The sequence below is a fragment of the Anser brachyrhynchus genome (assembly GCF_964034855.1).
Source record: "Anser brachyrhynchus genome assembly, chromosome: 1".
NCBI lineage: Eukaryota > Metazoa > Chordata > Aves > Anseriformes > Anatidae > Anser > Anser brachyrhynchus.
The window spans coordinates 32,868,545-32,888,725 of record NC_137694.1 but is presented as its reverse complement, the minus strand read 5'-3'; the positions used below and the strand labels follow the sequence as shown (position 1 = coordinate 32,888,725).

At 37.9% G+C, this 20,181-nt stretch overlaps 1 protein-coding gene across 1 annotated transcript in view; it reads left to right on the top strand.

The window, feature by feature from the left end:
* Positions 1-19,959, top strand: part of NELL2 (neural EGFL like 2) — a 147,042-nt gene extending 127,083 nt beyond the window's left edge. Inside the window, exons 16-20 of the mRNA XM_080576681.1 lie at positions 4,054-4,194; positions 12,705-12,898; positions 13,788-13,964; positions 16,073-16,297; positions 19,127-19,959. Of these exons, the coding sequence (XP_080432807.1) occupies positions 4,054-4,194; positions 12,705-12,898; positions 13,788-13,964; positions 16,073-16,297; positions 19,127-19,177 (788 nt within the window). The 3' untranslated portion in view covers positions 19,178-19,959. The remainder of the gene's footprint in view (positions 1-4,053; positions 4,195-12,704; positions 12,899-13,787; positions 13,965-16,072; positions 16,298-19,126) is intronic.
* The last annotated feature ends 222 nt before the right edge of the window (positions 19,960-20,181 follow it).

The following is a 20,181-nucleotide window of genomic DNA, read 5'->3' as shown; positions in this document are numbered from 1 at the left end:
TTCTCAGTCTCCCCAAGAGCAAGGGTGTAATAGCTGAAACTGTTGCTACAGTTCAGGAAATGAGTGATTATGAGGTATAAAGAAGGTGATTTGGAAGAACATTTTTTTCATGTCAAGGAGAGCTAGGTATACACAGTACTTATTTCAAAATGACAGACACTATTTTTCAAAGTGGGGCTTCAGTTTGAAGGGAAAAAAAAAAAAAAGAGCTGTTTTCTTTTTTTCCCCATTGAAAGTTGGGTGACAAAATATTGACAAAACCTGGCTGACTGATTTCAGTTTCAGAAAAACGTACAGGATACTGAATATTTGAAAACCAAATCATGTGCAACATAAGTGTGTAATAATCAGTTACCCTGTTTTGTGGCAGTATGGTACATACAGTATTGCTGTGAGTACATTCGTGAACTACATCAGAGAGATTCCCCATATTCCTGATGTTTTCTGGGCTCAATCAGTCTCATACGTGTGTCTTCTCCAGACAGTGTTTCAAGAGCTGAACCCACAAATCTGCTGCCTTACAAGTGCCGTGGGGTGGGAAAACGGCCAGAACAGTGCTGCCGTGTAGCTGCTCTCCGGGCTGGGGTGAAGGTTTCTTGGGAAACTGTCTTGGTGTTACTGTCTGTTCCAAATCTGGTTCATCACATGAGTGGGGTGGCAGATTTGGTATGTGCAACTGTGCAACCTGTTTGAAAAGGAAAAGAGAGAAATAGAGAAAATACTGCCTCTGTGATAGTCAGTGGGAGTTCTTCCATAAATACAGGGCTTGGATTAGACCATTTGCTCTAGATCATCACACAAATGAGACTCTATTTTATAGCTAGTTGAAGAAGGGAACTTGCAAACTCAAAATAAGATGTCTATTTTGTCTATCTGCTTACAAATGTCACCACCTGCTACTGGAAAAATGACATCCTTCCTCTCCTTGTACTTAATTTTTTTTCTTCAGAAGTGAAAATATAAAGTCCTTTCAGTAACTTCTTTCTATAGAACAGTATTTCATTTTTTATGCCTTTCTAGTACAGCATCAAACAGAACTTCATTAGTGCTGTTAATGTTCCGTATAGCCCACTGATATACCATAGCCACTGGCCAAGCAAAACTTCAATCAGATTTTTTTTCCTGTTGTCAGCTCACACCTCTGACTGAGCAGCTGCAAGATGATTCATCGGAGAACATTTCACCATAGGACAGAGAAAAATTATTTCTGGCTGATTTTTCCATACTAATAAGATCATTTCAGTTGTAGAGACTTTTGCAGCACGTCCTGAGCCATGCTATGCCCATTTGAAAATAGAAATCCTTTTATCCAAATGTCAAGAAAATTTTCCATGAAATCATTTATTTGGCTCTGCAAAATATGTCTCTGCTGCGATTTCTTAACAGAATTGTGACTTTAACAGAGTTTTGTCCCATTACAGAGAAAGTCTGCTAGAATTAATAATGAATGTTAGTTGAGAGATTTAGCACAAAATGTTGTGCATAAGGAACATTTATGTTCTGAAACCCACCAACACATGCTGTATAATATCATTTGCCTACAAAGTTGGTGTGAGAATTTTTTATTTATTTATTATTTACTCTATTTGCTGCAAAATCATGTAAGGAATAATGGATTTTTCACTGTCCATGCAGCAATGGTTCCAATGGAATGATTTCAGGCAAACAAGCTGTCAAGAATATGACATTTCTTAAGGACCAACAGTGTGCTTCCATCAATGCTTTTTATGGTAGGCACTCCTATATAACTCCACTCAACTTTGCATGCCACCATAACAAATCAGAAGAGTGTGTTTCTTTGTTTATTGGCATCTGTAAAAGCTTTTCATCTCAAGCACTATTTCTTGTGATACGGGTTTGTCAGCTAGTTTGCAAATAAATACAAAAAAACTGCTTTTGTTGTCAGTTTACCAATACTGACATGACATTCAAGGCTTGTTTTTCCTGAATAATCAGTAAGTGAGTTCAGTAGAATGCATTCAGCCTGCGCCTGCAATACTGTGCACGTAATTATAAAACTTACAGATTCACAAATAAATTGTCCTGAAGAGAGGAACACAGGCCTTCTTTAATTAATATCTGTTCCTATGACCTATATAGCACTCTTTCCTCTACCTCATCACCAATAAATAAATTCCATTTTCCAAAAGAAGACGTATGCTATCTGGTTTCTTAATGCATGTTATTAAGTAGCATTAAGAAGCAATCACATGCTTCATTGATTCTCTGGGGCCTGTGGCTCTGACCACCCCCAGCAAGTTATCTTGTACTGAGCAGATGATCCCAAACCTATAGGATGATAACATAGGTTCTGTCCAGGCAGGTAAGCTGTCTCCCAGACTGAATGTACCCCAATGGTAAGGGATCTTCTAGATTGCAGTCCTCCTTTCTTTTCCTTTCCCTTTTCTTAAGCAATCTGTGGGTATGTGAACAAATACCTATAGATAAGGTACAGACTGCAAACCAACCTTTTCTCACTACAGCAACATAATTTCCATCAGTCTTCCTCTGATCTCTCAAACACTTCTGAAGTCCCACTGGCTCCTGGCTGCTCACAAGAAAAAGGCCAGAGTTTATACTGATTTAGAGAGAGACACACTGAGCAGCTGAAGGTTGCAAAGGTTTGGCATTTCTCAGTCCTGCAGCAGGAGTAGTTACATGATTATACTGCACGTCACAGTGGAGTTGAAAATTCTGTGTTTTAAACCAATTGAGACTTAGGACTTAATTTGTGGTACACAAAACTAAGAAGGACTGTGGGCAGTATTTTGACATATGTCACGTATAGCTCAGTGGTCACATCACATCTCTCCTCTGTAGTCACATCCCAGAGGATACTAGATCAACTGCTGAGGTACTTCTGAGGGTTTGAGTCTTAATTCAAATTGTTTTTTCAGTTCTCAGATTCCTGGCTGAATTCCTACCTTGGCCAGCATGGCAAGTACATTGAGGGTTTGTTCAGTATTCAAAGGCATGGGGTTATTTTAGAGCTTTTTGTTTCTGAAGGAAGTTTGTGTGTGTATTTTGTCTCCCTCTGTGCCTGTTTCATGGGCACCTCTCAGTCAACTTGCTGTTCCATTAGGTATGCTACCCTTCATATAAAACAATGATAACGTGATAAATCTGATAATGAAGGACCCATTTTTATCTCTGTCTGACTACATGCTCCTGAAGTTCCCTACCTGTTAACAGAACTCATATTCTGGGACCTATTCATTAATATAGCCTACTGCTTAACTGAAGGCACTAGAAATGAAAATGTGGCAAAGTTCTCTACTTTGCTAAATCCGTGAGTTCAGGTATCTGCAGGACATGCCTTCGTGGATACTGGATCTAGTGAGTGTGTCAGGAAATTCATTCTACCGTGGGTTGTTACTGTAATGTTTAGTTACTAGAAGTGTTTGTTTAAAGAAATGAGCATCCCAAAGAAATTATCAGGAGAAGGCATTGTATTTCATCTTTAGGATCTAAGCTTTGGTTTGGAATCCCAGCTGCTCTTTTTTGATAGTGAGAGAAGAGATCACAGTCAGTTATGCTGAGAGTCAGCAGCATAATGATGTAAGTCAGCAGGAACTCCACGAGACAGGGAAGTCCTACTGACCTAACATCAGTGTTACCAAGGACCACAGCAAACATTTAATGTTTTGATATGGCACCAGAAAAAAAAAAGAAAAAAAAAAGCTTTATCAGGCAGCTTATAACCAAAGGGTTAACATCTTATTTGAAGTGGGATCCAATTCCTTCCTTCATACTGTGGGCAATTTACACAGAAGACAGACTACCTAGCACGTACTGTGAAGAAATGAGTTGCTAATATGTAAACAGTAAACTGAGATCAGCAAAACTCCAGTTAGCAGGGCCAATAGTGTTAGCCAAGAACTTTTATGGAAATTATTTAAAATTTTACAATAAATAAGTAAAAATTCAAGTGGCAATAATCAGAATACTTCTGTGAAACCCAGAAATAACAGAGACATTGTTTTTCCGTCAGATGAATGCATTAATTTCTTCTGTGTGAATTTTCTCTCCTTTTTTGTTGTTCTTTTGAACCAGACATTGACGAATGCTCAGATGGCTTTGTTCAGTGCGACAGCCGAGCTAACTGCATTAACCTGCCTGGGTGGTACCACTGTGAGTGCAGAGATGGCTACCATGACAATGGGATGTTTTCACCAAGTGGGGAATCCTGTGAAGGTCAGTATCTAAGAAGGGTCGGGTAGTGTTATGGCTTGCATTACAGTGGTGTCTAGTATCTCAAGCTGTTGCAGACAAGTATTGTCTCGGGCACTGTTATCAACGAAAGTTAAACCTTGGCCAAAGAAATCATTGTCTAAATAAGCATCGTAAGCAAAAGGCAAAAGAAAATAAAGTATGAATATTTCTAATTTCTATGTGGAGCATTAGTGGCTATTTCTATGACTTGCTAAGATAATATGCAGTCAGGCACTGTGCTTAAGAGTCTCACTGGCCTGACATCTGCTTCTGTGCATTAGTGATTTCCCACAGGCTGATAGTAAGCACTGTAATCTGTCACTCCACAGTAATCTGTTTATATGTCAGATTCTTTATGTGTATAAATGAGCCTCAATCCAGACCCCAGTTTTTCCACTTCATTCCTCTTACACTGAAATAACCTGTGATGAAAATATTTCCTGTTGCAAAGAATGATTTTGCAGCCCTAACACTGTTACCCACACTCCCTGCTTTCTCCGTGCTGTCTCTGAATGCTTAAATATTCAGTGCTCACACAGTGTAAGCTTTCCCATCTTACTGTTTAAACTCACATTGGTGGGCTGCATTAGTCCCAAAGGGAAAGAATTGAATTAATTTCACTAAGGCAGACACACAGACAGTTCTCCAGGAGTGAGAATGACCTTTTCGGTATCCCCATCATCAATACTTTATTTCAACACATTTTCACCACAGCTGAAAGCCTGTATTCCCAGGAGGAATCAGTGATTTGAATCAGCCACTGCTTTCATAAGTTCAGCTTTCTTTGTCAAGAACTAACTAAATGTCAGTGTTAGCTGGCCAGGTGTTAGGACAGGAAGGTGCAAAGACTTCTGAAGAAGTTGTGATGATGACAGTGAAAAGGTGTGATGCTTCTGATTGCAACGTCACCCTTCTGTCACTCATGGCACAGGTACCCTGGCCAGGCATTTATGGAAATGTTCTCAATACCCCAGGTTTTATCTTCAACATCAATACAGTATTTGTCTTGTGGGCTGAACCTTCAGGTTTGGCATGTGCCTTGTCAAGAAATCTGAGATGTAAAATGTAACTAAAGGTATGATGCTTTTAACAGTACCTCTGTTGTTAAGATGTATGCAAACAAGCAATGATTAAGCAACAATTTGTAAGGAAAAGAAAAACCAAGGAAAAAGAAATATGGAGACTGCCACATGTATGCAAAAGTATCAGTTATTAGCATGCTTTGGCATTTTCTACAAAGTTTCAGCAGCACATATTAAACATAGGCAGAATATAACATAATTAGAATTAATTCACAGATGCCAGGAAAACATCTTCATTGCTGATAACTTTAGTCACAATCAGTGGGAACACTTTCCATTTGATCAATTGCAGCTCCAAATTTTGTAATATTTGGAGATAGGGAGGAAAACTGGATATTTTATTAGTCTCACTGCATCACTTTTTATAGTATTGAAGCCTGTGACATTGCCTCTCAAACAGAAAGACAGTTTGGAAAGTTGAACTTTCAGCAGCAGAGTACAGCAGTGCAAAAACAATTGGTTTCTCCCTTGTCAGATCTTTCCACTGTGAGAGTTACCCCTACTGGGTTTAAAGGCAGTCTGGCCATTTCTTATGTCACTTCTTCAGTATCCCCTGTGTTAGAGGTGATTAGATTGAGCTGTTGGTGGATGGCCTTTCAGGCACTCACTGTAACAACACCGAAGTAATGGGAAATGCAGCTGTAGGGCTTCAACCTCTTACTAGCACTTGCTGCTTTTCCCTTGGAAATAGAATTATGTTGTTCATCATCTTATTTCCAGAAAAGTGGTGAAAGATCAGCTACTTAGTCTTTGAGAATTGCATGGGTTTGGGAAGTCTTAAATTTTATATATATATATATATATGTAAATAGAGAATTCAGCATAGTATATTACCTGGTACCTTCCTCTTCAACCCCTCACAGCTTTTCTTTAGAGTTTCTTTACTGAGTCATGTTGGTGCTCTGGCAGTTGTCTCAAGAACCATTTCATAAAAGAGATCTTGGCTGAGATAGTAGATACCACAGCCTCAAGCTTCATTGCATTCAAAAACTGAAACCACTGAAGACAAAATCCTCAAATAAGAACATTCAGGCCCAGTTAACATTTACTCTGCAGTTCTGTGTAAGATCCTAATTCCTTTGAATTTGTCCCCTGCAATGTCTAAAAGCTTTCAAGATCAGTTGAAGAGAGAGGCTGTATTGGTTTGTATGAGAAGTAGTGGCGGTTATATCTCATTGGCTCTTGGACATTTTGCATACTCCCATGTCAGAAGAGTAGCTCACCTAATTAATGAACTCCCATTGGACTTGCCAAGAGTATCTGGCAGGTACCAGCTGTTGTTGATACAGAATATAAGAGAGAATATCTTCACTCTCCACGGGTATCAGATTCTTTAAATGAGACAGGTGCAAATGAACAGGTTGGAAAGCATCAATCCAGAATGCCCCAGCCAATTCAAAAAGCATGTCTTTGGTTGCGAGAGTTTACCTGTATATTAACTTACACTTTACAAGTTCTGTTTTGAAATGTCTTGTAACATTCTTTAGTACCACTGCTGTCCTGCTTCAAGAAGTAGAATCACTTCCTTCCCTGTGTGATAGCACAGGCTGCCTGACAACACAGAGGGCTAGGGCTCCCTGTGATTTTTTTTCCCCACTACCGAGAATAATGAGGCTACAAGGATGCTCTCTGTTCTTAACCAATGAACAAAGTCCAAACTGGTCAATTCTGTACATAAGTGTCTGAATCTGGAAGGCAGATGAATTGCTGACTGTCAAGATGAATTCATCTCACAGTACATCCAGTGTATTAACTAATACATGAGTTTTCTTGTAGTTGAAAAACCACTGTCAGTTTGGAGTGCACACTCAGGTTTTTCTACAGGGCTTGTCATGTTTAACAGAAGCTTTGTTATTGATAGCACTTAAGGAGGCAGGAAATAAAGAATCATTAATCTTCAGCAGATAATCTTACTAGCGCTCACAAAGATCCATGGAAATCCTTTCATCTTTATTCATGGTCACAGAAGGTCAACAATTAAAACTATGAATTGACTTTTTATCCTTCTAAAACGGAGCTATAGGCATTAAGGCTTCATTTTTAAATTTAGGAATGCAACTTAAACGACACTGGAGAGAAGGCAGATCTGGAGACACATTAGTATTTAAATATTCTGAAGTGTGGGCAGAGTAAAAAATCGGCAGAGTTTCTGATGTTTTATTAGAGGATTAATAAAAGAGAAGCACAGACTGTACATTTTATGAGACAGTGACTTGAACATGTTTACTGTATCAGGTAGCAACATTTCTATGAAGCTGGTTTTACTGGCATCTGAAGTCTCAGCTCTTCATCTTCCACATCTGCTAAGCACTCTGACAGCTGGCTTGCATGAAGTCACAAATAAATTATTCATAATTCACTTGCTCTTTGAAGAATGGTTACATCAGTTAATAGATTTATTTGGGATAGACAAGAGGAGAAACCAGACTTTCTGCTCAGAAGAGCTTGGGCTCCAATCAAATATACTCCTTCCTGTTTTGCCTTAAGCAAAAAGTATCCAGGTATCCTTGTACTGCTACTCTGCTGAGGAGGTTGTCAAAGCTAAGGTAATTGAGAATCTTCAGTTGTTTCAGAGAAAAGAAACTATCCGCCATCCCAAACCATCTTTCAACAAGATATTTATCAATAACTGAGGTGTTCATCTTTTCTTTACATGAATGACACTAACTGATACGAGAGATTCTGTTAGGAAGCCATGCCTGGGGGAGACTTTTTTTGGCTTTATGTGAATATCATGCATGTAAATCTAGATAACTCATCAGAGGAGGGAAAGTTACAGCTTTCCATCAGTTACACCAGAGCATGTCTCTTAGCCCTTTGTCACTACCTAGCAAGGATTTTTTTTTCTAATAGTGCCTTCACAAATTCATGTTCCTTGTGAGTGTATTGCAAATTTTCTCATCTGTTGTTATCAATAACATTTTTGTTGTTTTTGTTCAAAAGAGTATTGGGCTGTCACTTTTTGACTCTGACATAGTAGCTCCAAAATCACTTTCCATAATAGATCTAAAAGATGAGTTTGACTTTTGAATGTGTACTTTTCCATGTGCCTTACAATTGAATTTCATCTGCCATATTATTGCTTACTCAGTCAATATCATTAAATACTTCTATATTTCACTGTCAATTTTTGTTTTTAATACTTGGTTAACAACAACCGTTTTTGTCTTATAGTTTATCCAGTGCTCCAGATGACTTTAAAGCAGAACATGAGCAGCACATGTTCTGGCACATATTTCTGGGGAACTTTACTGGTACATCTCTCCATTGTGACAACTTGACCATTTATTGTTGCTTTTTATTACTTACTAATTAACCCACTATAAATCTGTGAGTGGATGACCCCTTTTATTCCAAGGCAGATAGTTCCTTTAATAGTGTGTGTTATGCAAAAGAGCTCATCAAAAGTTTTCAAATGAAAGTAGTGCATTATATCAACTGTATCCCACTTTGAAGTCTTTCTTAATTAGTATGGTAAATGTTTATTCTGAATCTATAATATAATGTCTTTAAACAATCTTCTTTCTATCTGAAAACATTTCATTAAGATTTAATTCATCTTCAATCATCATTTGAATATAACACACACCCTTTGAAACTAAGTACTACCACAAAGAATTTTTGCAGCCTTTTAAATTACTTTAAGCATGTTGAACTTGCATACATTGTAGTCACCATGTGTCATCAATACGGAGTAACTGTTCAGCAGTGACATCTTGAATCAGAGGCTGCACACTGCTCACGGCCAAGTCAAATGTTGCTTTCTCTCTGTGGGAGTCTTTGACTGTCTGTTCCAAGCAACAGTCAGGAAATCTGTTAAATACAATCTTGGCTCACAACCTGGTGGGGCAAATGAAATTCCTGGTTTTATAGTTTTCTGCCCTTGCATTCTCTCAAATATTATGAATGTAGTTTAGTCGTTCCAGGTGCTGCCACCACTATGTATAGCTTTAGTCCAGTATTTCTCCTGTTTAGGCATGAAATTACTTGTGATACAGTTAACTCCTAGTTCTCTTTAATGTCTGTCACTACTGCTCCATCCATGGTACTCCTTTGTCATTGCAATATTAAGTTGTACTCAGGGAAAATGAGAAAAGGAAAATCCTTAAAAGTGTGCCAGATCAAAGCTGCTGCAAATTAGATAAATAAGAACAGGTCCTCAATTGAGCATGAGATAGCTAGTTATATTTTGGTTTTGTTTTCTTTTCTGAGGCAAACCTCCAAGTCTTTCGAGATTTAATGTTCTAATGTTGTAGTAAACAAGCTGCTGGATTCCTAAGCAGTGTGTTGTAAATAGCCTGAAGTGAATTGATATGCTTTTTTGTTGTTGTTGTTGTTTTTAAAGAAAAATATAACATGGGAAAGATAATAGCATACTCTGTAGCTGGATATAGTGGAAAATAAACACCCTGTGTCCTCTCCCTACCCTGTTTCAGACACACAAGATGCAGGGGCCAGTACCCTGTCCATATGGCTGTAGAATTTTGAAAGCTAGTTATGGCTGTAAACAAGATGTCAGTAACATCATTCACCATCCATTGTCAATCCAGAGAAAAAAAAAAAAAGCTGAACAAAGTTTTGCTTGGTGTGGATGGTTTGTATGCAAGTCTTTTGCAGATAATGACTGAAGTTTGATGTGGATAAATAATCCAGATGAGAATTTCATGCATGCAAGCTTATGTTTCTCTTGATGTGTTGTAAACACATTGCTGTTTATGATTAGGTTAGAATCAAAACCTAAACAGCTTCTGCTTTGACTTGGGATATTTAAATTGCCTTATCCAGAACATTTATTTTCATGAATCAAACAACTGAAAAACAAGGTTGGGATTTTTTTGTAAGTGCTCAATGTTGGATAAGCTCTGCTTAATATCAGAGTCAATGACAAAAGCTCAATTATTTTCAGTAACAGTGCACTAACCATTACCGTGTCGAAAAACAAATCCCAGAAGCTTTTTCCTCATAGGCAGATTGTGAAAGGCATTTGCACTTATAGTGCCAAATGCAGACTTAGTGTTTATAGGGTTACTGTTTGTTGTTTAAAGAAAACTGTTTTTATTTACACGACAGCTGAACTTTGCCCAAGTATCTCATTAAATATGTCTGCTTTCAGTTAAGTGACCAGGTTATTGAAAAGTGATATTATTCATTTATGACACTTGCTATGACAAAGCTTTGTACATAAGAGTGTTTTAAACAAATGAACACAAGTGTCTAGGAGTCATTTATTAAAAATGGCTTCAATGATAAAGAGAATCCTGCTGTTAATCATTATATTTAAATAGGATTTGTGTTTGTTCTCTTCACTGAATAACTTAAGAACAATTAGGTTGCGTATGTGGAGTTCTTAATTTTCAGTTCCCAGATCACATTACTGCCAGTATGGATTTAAGAGAAAAGCGAGGAAGGAGAGTGCAGCTCTTCCATCCCTCTGCTCTGCCCAGATCAGTATTACTCAGACAATTCCTGTTAGCTAGTTGTCTAAAAACCTTCAAGGCTGGAGCCTGCACACCCTCTGCACAGCTCTCTGTTCCACTGATTAGGTATCCTTACTGTTAGGATGGGTTTCGCTGTCTGAGGTGCCTGTGACATATCAACTGTTCAGGTCCATGCAAACAGCCACACTCAGGTTAGGTTCATGATCTCAGTTGCCTTCTGCCCTATTGCAACAATGGCCAACAATGCTTCAGAAGATAGTGAGGTAGAAGATGTGGAGAACTGAGATGATTTGCCCATTCTGGATTATCTGATTCTTTTTTTTTTTTCCTCTTAACAACATTCTGTGGCAATGAGTGTCATAGTTTGTTTATATATTGCATGGAAAAAATATTTCCTTTTATGAGACTTGAATTTGTTGTCTTCCTGTTTCATCTACTGTCCCCTTTCTTGTTTGTTAGGCAAGTGTGGTGAACAAAAGCTCTCAATATGTCTTCTCTGGAGTATTCATTATTTTTTGGTTATGTCTTTCTTGCTGATATTCTTTCAGAGAAGAACAATCCATTACTTTTCAGTTCTTCTGAAATGAGATTTTCCTCATCTTTCTAAGAAGCCCTAGTAATTTCGCAATACATTTTTCTGAGATGGACCCACCATTATTGCACAGTGTATTTGAAGGAAACCCACAATGCTGCTTATTTATACAATGGAATTCTAATAATTTCCCTACTGTTTTTCATACCAATTCATATTCATGTTAGCAACTTGTTTACTTTTGTTTGACTGGAGCCGCACATGGAATTGAAATAATTGAGTTATTTTGCTTTAAACTGAATGTGCTTAAGGTGAATTGGAGGTTTCATTTCCATTCTTGAATCCAAAGCTGAGTGTTTTATTAAGATTTTATGCTGATATTGAGAGATATGTGCTGAATATGATCATATTGCTTATTTTATTTTGTACTTGTATCTTGTACTTTTATCTTGTACTGATCTGCTGGACAGTTAAATGGCACAATACTACTTTTTAATGAACTCTAATTAAGAGCTTCAGCCAGACTTGTGAATTGTATATAGACTGGAACTCACTGTATTGATATTTACAATTGCCATAAATCTAGCCTTTGATCTTGTAGTTTTTTCCACATTATATCATATCTAGCTGTTTACTTCTTTACTTTTCAAAGCTAACTTTTTTTTTCAGATAACTTTTCTCCAGATGAGCAGCTGAAAAAGATAAATAAAGAATATTCAAGTATAAAGGACTTTGTGCTAGCAGTTTGCCTTTGCAAAACAATTGTGTATGTGTACATTGATGAAGTAGGCCTCTAAAAGTACTCTTGAATTCTTTGCAACATGACTATTTTTAAGTCATTGACCTTTATTTACTGAAGGCATTAATTTTTTCTTTATTTTCTGTGCTGGGTACAAAGGCTGTAGATGTTGCTGCAACTTGAATAATTAAATATTCTAGTTTGTACACTCTAAGAAATGATGCGATGCTTATTTAAATGACCTTACAGGTCAGACATCACCTTTCACATTAACTTTTTGGCAAGTGAACTCAAATGCTCTAGACAAAGCCAGCAAAAGTTTTCGAAAACAACTTTCTGCAGCTTTACTGGTTTAATTGAAAACGTCTTCTGAATGGTTCCTACAAACTATTGCCCTTCAGGGAGTCACGTATTATTTTTATTCTTATGTTTCCTGTGATTGCTTTATTCTAACTACCTCGCTCAATAGTATTAGTTCAGGAAGATGTATAAGAAAACTCCAAATATGATGTTTCTAAAGCTGATGTGACTTGAAAAATATTTTTGTGAACTTGTATGTTATTTTTCCCTGTTCTGGTGAAGTGCAAATTAATTTTCAGCTGAAGGCTTTAATGGCCACGAATCATTTATATTGGCTGCCACAAGAACATTTTTGTTAATTGAATGTGGTCTAAAAGTATTACATGGCATGTTTTTTGCAGACATTGATGAATGTGGAACTGGAAGGCATAGCTGTGCCAATGACACTGTTTGCTTTAACTTGGACGGTGGGTATGACTGTCGATGTCCGCATGGCAAGAACTGCACAGGAGACTGTATCCATGAAGACAAAATCAAACACAATGGTCAGATTTGGGTGCTGGAGAATGACAGATGCTCTGTCTGCTCATGCCAGGTCAGTAGAAATAAAACTATCTGCTGCAGCAAAGATTTTGGTAGGGATGAAGGGAAGAACACTGTGATTCAAGTAAAATTCCTGTTTTGGCTGCCTTTTCATCTGTGTATGTGGTGCTACACAAAAATGGCATTTTGTAGGGTTTTGGGGAGAGCTGCTCTTTCCAACCTTTACAAGCAGAACTTCCACTTGAGGTTTATTATATACTCCTGGAAGAAAGGGAAGAGTACCACTTGGTTAGCAGAGATGCCATCTATGTTTTCTGGGTGGGAGTAATGGCATTTTCACACAAAGAAACTGCCTAGGCAGATACTGGTGTTGGTGACTAAGGCCAGTATCTCTAGCAGATGGCTATAAATAGAGGTAGATTCTGTCTCTGCAGAGTAATTCAGCTTAGCTTTCTCAAATGCTTGTTGTGGGAAGCCTGGTCCCAAGCTAAACACTGATGACAAGTAAAGAACTAATACACTACTGACAATGTCCTGAGCATTTCAGAAGCTCAAGTTGCATTGGCATGAGTTTAATTTCATACTAGCTAACATCGTCTTTATGTGAATAGTTGCAAAAGAGAGCTGGAAGTTTAGCAGAGGACTCAAGTAGCATCCATATGAGAATGACAAAACTTAGTGCAATCCATTAAAATTTGACCCTTAGTAATGACACCATTGAGTTTCATCAACTTAGGTAAAGACAAAAATTTATGGTGGTTACTAAGTGTGTATTGTAGTTTCTGCCTCATTGAATTGCATTTTGACAAAGTTATGGTGTCATGGAAAACTCACAAGCTGGCAGTGGCTTAGCATCATGCCAACAAATCAAATTTTGGTACAAGAACTGTAGGAGTCATGCAGATTTCTGCCATTACTCTATGTCTGTCTTCCAACAACAGAATGGATATGTGATGTGCCGGCGAATGGTCTGTGACTGTGAAAATCCCACTGTTGACCTATTTTGCTGTCCTGAATGTGACCCAAGGCTCAGCAGCCAATGTTTACATCAGAGTGGGGAGCTTTCCTACAACAGTGGTGACTCCTGGATACAGAACTGTCAGCAGTGTCGCTGTTTGGTAAGGCTCCTGATTACTGCAGAATAGACAAGAGGAAAAAAAGGATATGAGATGTTCTGATCTGTGAATAGTTCATTTTCATGTATTAGCATCCATTTAGTTCCCTCTGGAGTATGTGTATAATCAAAATCTGGTTTTCATGGATATTTGTCAGTATTATCAAGTCTCAGTCAAAAATGCATTTGGACACAATAGACATAATAGAAATTATTTAATCACAAAAATTGTTTTAGCAAAGAGTGGAGGTCATTTGGATGTGACACCTACATAGTAACACTCATGTGATCACTCATTCAGGGACCAATGAGGCTGTATAAGGATATGTATTTATGTAAATATGTATTCATTATCACAGTTGATAATTTCAAGAAGGTTGATAGACTGAAATGTGTTTATTCACTCAGACATTTCCAGTAACAGAAAATTTAATAAGACTTGATGCATTCTTCAAAATAGTGAAATGAGGTCTGAACAAAAATCTTTTAAAGCTTGTTATCTTTTTCCTGGGCAGGTATTTCAGAGTCTTAGGAAACCTGTGCTGCATAAGGGTGCTCAGGAAGTTTCCATGACAGAAACAATCCCAAGATAAAAGCAACTAGCTTTTATCACAGGTTATCTCCAAATGTAAAGTGTAGTCCATCTAGCAGCTTTCCCTTGTCAGGGTGTCATGAATTACAGCCAGAAAGCAATTTCTTTAGACACTGTTTTCCGTGTTGCTACTGCTAAAATTCAATGAAATAGATTCCCAGGTGTTTCATTAAAAGTCTTAAAAACAAAACAAAGCAAAACAAACTACAGTTTAGGATCTCAATAGATGTCTCTTCTTTATTCAAGATGCTACTTCCATAACTGAAGCCTGCTTTCTTTCTGTTGTCACAGAGATTTTTTAGGTGACAACTTATTGTCTACTCCTTGTACTGTCTGTCGCTACAAAAAATAAATTGAAATATCAAGATCAGTAACTGGTTTTAAGATTGCTTTCATTGTTACCATCATGCAATTCAAAAAGAGAGGAAAATTGACCCAGATAAGAATTTTGTAGAAGTGTAACTTCACAATAATTTCTGCAACAAGAGGTGTAAAATTTGAGCTATGGCAAAACGCTGGGCATTTTTTTCAGCTTTTGCTCTGGTATTGAACTCATAATTCTCAAAACATTAAATACAGTTTTTGTGACTACACTTCTTTCCTTGGGCCACATGCCATTATCTTCACACACACACAAATACACACCCTCTGGAGCAGAGGTAGACCTGTTCCAAAGCAAATGTGCATTAGTGACTTCAGTGAACTGTTCCCTTTGACTAATAGATCTGCAACTTTGGCCTTTGACCAGAACTGAATAGCCCCAACTTCTAGGGACTGAAGCGAATAATCAGGCATCTTTAGATTTGTGTAGAGGAGTACACTAACTTCTCCTACCAATTTTCTGGCCCAACAATAGTCTATCTTTTGGCCTTTTCATACCGTGACTGTACCAAACCCATCATGTGATATGCAGAAAGAGTGGTTAAGTTTGGAAGCCAGGTAATGTGATCATAACATACAAAATAGATGGTAAGTGTTTGGAGGTCCTTGCAGTGAAAATGCTGTGATGTTCTTGCTAAATTGGGCTGACTGACACCCTTAATTAAGCTAATGCATTTGTAACCATGGAAAAGATAAACTCTAGTCCACCCTACTGGGAGTTATACAGCAAAACAGCAATCTGAATAGAAGTAAGAACTAGAGAAACAGAGATTTCAAAGCAGTTTTGTAGTGTAGACCTGTTACGGCTTCTGTCATTCACAGAAGTAGAGCTTCACAAGAACAGATCCATATTCTGTGTTTCACAAAGTTCATGGAGAAGTTTCAGCAGCAGCTTGGTGCAGAGTATATTGAAAGACATTAAATCTAACGCACTTTTTCAGTAGCAAGCAGAAGAAAGCAACCAACTTGCTGCATCTCCCACTGGCAATGAATGCTAGTGTTCTCTGCGCTGACTTCTGAGTAGGGCCAGGTGGAAAAACTTAGCCAGCTAAGAAACATAATGCTGAGTCAGAGAAATGGGCAGTGAAACAAAACAATAGCTAACAATCTTCTCTTCTTCTTGTAATGTTTTTGAACAGCAAGGTGAAGTTGACTGTTGGCCCTTGCCATGCCCAGAAGTGGACTGCGAATTCAGTGTCCTCCCCGAGAATGAGTGCTGCCCACGCTGTGTCGCTGACCCCTGCCAGGCGGACACCATTCGCAACGACATCACTAAAACCTGCCTGGATGAAACCAATGTCGTTCGCTTCACTGGGTCTTCTTGGATTAAGCATGGCACAGAGTGCACACTCTGCCAGTGCAAGGTAAAGAGCTTCAAAATTAAGCAGAGATGCCTCTTACTCAGCTTGTTTCGTGGCAAATAAATATTAATGCATTGAGCCTGGTCAGTGGCTAGGTGATGTCAGCACTTGTTTTAAAGCAGTGGAGATTACAGTATAAGTGCTCAGTTTTGGTATCTTCACTCTAGCATGTGCTAGAATGATGGTTTAATGGGCTAGCAGGTCAGACGTAGGACAACAGCCTATGCTGCAGTGTGTTGCGAACAAGTTAAGGGGCTTGGCTTTTCCACTATAACACCTCGGTCCAAGTTTGATTGCAGTTCTTATGGTATAGCTCCATGCTATCTTGGAAATATATACAGTAACAAATAGGTATGTAAGGCTAGACTTCACACAAGAAATGTGTTCTGTGTGATACTATAGAGTTATAACTGATTGATTTGTTCTTTGAGAATAATAATTGCTTTGACAATAATGGGACTAGTTACCTCATTATGTGGCTTTTTTTTTGCTTTAAAATTAAATGTAGGATCAACATGGCATAGAGAACATTTTATAGTTTTTGTAGTCAAAGAAAATCATTGTCTGAGGAGAAAAACTTTATGGCTATGGGCTTATGTGAATTCTTATATCTCTTTTTAAAGATGTGAGAGAAAAGGAGGTTAAAATAAGTTTTTCCATTCAAAATAAGCCCTGTGAGGTGAATTGTACCTATACTGAAGAAAGACAGTGATCCCACAGTAGCCAAAAAGAGAGAGACAGGAGGACTCATCCAGATATCTTTAATTTTTACTGAAATTCACAGTTGATTTTGGTCTTTATCCTGTGTATTTCCCAAGGAAGAAACTTCCCAAACTCTAGAACGTGGTACCATTAACTACTTGGAAAAGTGCACATAAAAATAAACTAACTTCAACATCTCTTCCTGGGAAAGTTGGGGAGTAACTGATTGTTGAGCAGGAGCTGACAACCGACAGCTTCTTCCACCACTTTTCTGACATAATTCTGTGTGCAACAACAGTTGCTGTTGTCGAGGCATAGTTCTTTTACTATGGAACTGTTACGTGCCAAGTAGCCACGAGCACTTGTCTTAATGTTAGAACAGGTCAGTGGTTAGGAGGAAACACTGATCTGACAGAGTGGCTAGTGGTTTGAAAGCCTGACGCTGCTCAAAGGATGCTGAAACAGGCACAAACCATTATTAGCGGGGCCCGCAACTGGTGGCATACACCAACTGCAATGCTAGGAGATATTTTTGGAGAAAAGAAATTAAAAAAAAAAAAAGAAAAAGAAAAAGAAAAGAAAAGAAAAGAAAAGAGTAAGAGAGGCTATAAGGAATCACAGTCCCAATACCAGCCAGTTTGGGCTTGGGCGGGTTGCTGAGGATTCTGTGCCTCATTTTCCCAATCTGTAAAACAAATCATTTTATGTGTTTCTTCTCTAAAACACAGCTGAGATTCAGTGATGGGAAATGCTTTCTCATTGTTGTAGCACTAATCAATGGCAATGCGGAAGCGATCAATTCTGCTGATGGCCAGCAGTGTGCTGCTTCCATCTGCCCTTTTCTCTTGAGGCTCAGCAAAGACTCGATCTTAAGCATGAACTAATTTCTATTCAGTGTAAGCAGACATATAAAGTAATAAAATCTATTGCTGTATTATATATATATAAAAGACTTAAACAGATACACTGCCAAACCCATAGATTTAAAACAGCTCAGGTGAGAATCTGTCTGACAATGAAGATATAGCACTTTGGCCTTCAGCAAGCAAAATCTTATTCAATTCACTTTCCAGAGCAGTTTTCTTTTTGAAATAAACTATCTGTTCATATTGGCAGCATTTTTGTATTGTAGTTCTGCGTGCAAGCAGCCTGCTCCTGCAGATCAGGTTAATGCTATGCCCAATTTGTATAGTTCTCGCATTCACCCTGTGTCACCCCACTCTTTCCTTGCAGAGCATCACATGGAAGGTCAAAGCTCGAGGCTAAGCCTCTCTAACCAAGCTATAGCAAAATAGGTTTACACAAATCCTCTAAGAATTCAGAAAGCGGGCGTCAGCTGAAGCTGACTTAGCCACAAAACCATGTCAAATCACAAGTAAAGGTGAACAGTAAGATTGTCTAACCTTCTGTAACAGAAGGAGTGAAGGACAATGTTTGAATGATTCAGACCTTGGTCTTTAATTAGTGCTGGCAGTTTAGTCAATTAAATGTATTTGGAGTAATTTGAAAATAATATATAAATTTTATTTGCCTTATAAGACTCAGGCTGAAGAAAAGAAGTAGCCAAAATGTAGAAAACATTTTCTTCATAATTTAATCATGTCCAAAAGTAATCTGTTCCCTTAATTGCTAATATTTTCAGAAAAAATGTCTCAACTATCAGGAAAAACTTTATGGATTAACATTTGCTGGTGTTGCAGCCAGGATGTATTAACTTGAAGCATTCAATGCTAAATAAAACCCAGATTCTCTTCTGTGTAATCTAAATAAAACTCCCAAGTGCCCTGTCTTGTTCAACAGCTTTGTGTATTTGGGCAAATGCCCTATACCTTTATGTCAGGAGTATTCCAGTGATCCCAGCTCCTTTCAGTCTGACTGTTGTAGCTATTTGGATATAGACCAAAGAAAAACAAGCAATTAGAAGAATCATCATAGCCCATACCCTTAGGCAACTGAAGGCCACAATGACAATTTCATGAATGCTATCAAAATTTGTACATATGTATTTTACAGATCTATCTACACCTTAAAATCTGATGTAAGTTTTTAAATGGTTCAGCTTGTTAAATTGACCGAGCTTATAAAAAAAATGCTAATTGTTTCAATTCTCTTTGTTCTTCCTTCCTTTAGAACGGCCATGTCTGTTGCTCAGTGGATCCACAGTGCCTTCAGGAACTGTGACACCAACAACCATCTCTCACAAAGCAGTTTCTGGTTAAAGAATTTTCCTTCACAAAAAAAAAAAAAAGATCTTTAGACCAAAAATTGTACAAAATTTAAACTAAAATTGGATTGTTTTTGTCCATCTAAAGTGCAGAAATGTGATTCGGTTACCTGAATCAGAGTGAAATTTATGGGACTCAAGACAAGCTCAGATGTGTAAACCTTTGTATGAGGTCAGGCCCAAATGTTCTGGCTATTTGTCTGTCTGACATCATTATGCAGAATATTAGGTTAGTGTAAAGTGACACATTGTAATGCTGTACGTAGCGATGTCAAGATCCGAACACAGCTAGGAGCTCTTACAGGGTCTTCCAAAGCTTTGAGAGTCCAGCACTTGACCAGATGCAGAGATTTTTACCTAATCATTATTGGTTCTGCACAAATGTGTTTGATTGCTCACTGCAGAATATAGCAGACATAAAAGGGTGAAGCCTTCAGGAATAAAGAACATAGCAGCTAAGATGTGATATGTACAGTATATGCGCTGAAAAAAAAAAAAAAGATACAAGCTATTGTAAAAACAAAACAAACAAACAAACAAAAAAAAACACAAAAAAAAACACACAAAAAACCCTAAAAACAAAAATTGTGATGCACAGGCATGGCTTCTTAATGTTTTCTGATGGGAAAAGTCATCAATATTTTCTTGTTTTACTGCACTTACTATTATTTCTTGATTGAATTTGTTCAGTATAAGCTCGTTATTGTGCAAATTTAAATAAATATTTCTCTTACCTTAAGTTTCTGTTTGTGCCATTTTTTCTTTTCAGGGGTGTCATTTTTTCATGTGTGTTATTCCTCCTCCTTTGTCGGCATGCCTGGGCAGCTGGGCAATGCAGGTAGAGAGGAGCTCCTCTCTAGTTCCTCTGCGTGTGGGAGCTTCTGCCCAGCACAACCTTTTACCTGTAATTTCTTATCTTTGTTATTAACTTCATGCATGCGAGCCATTACAAGGGATTGAA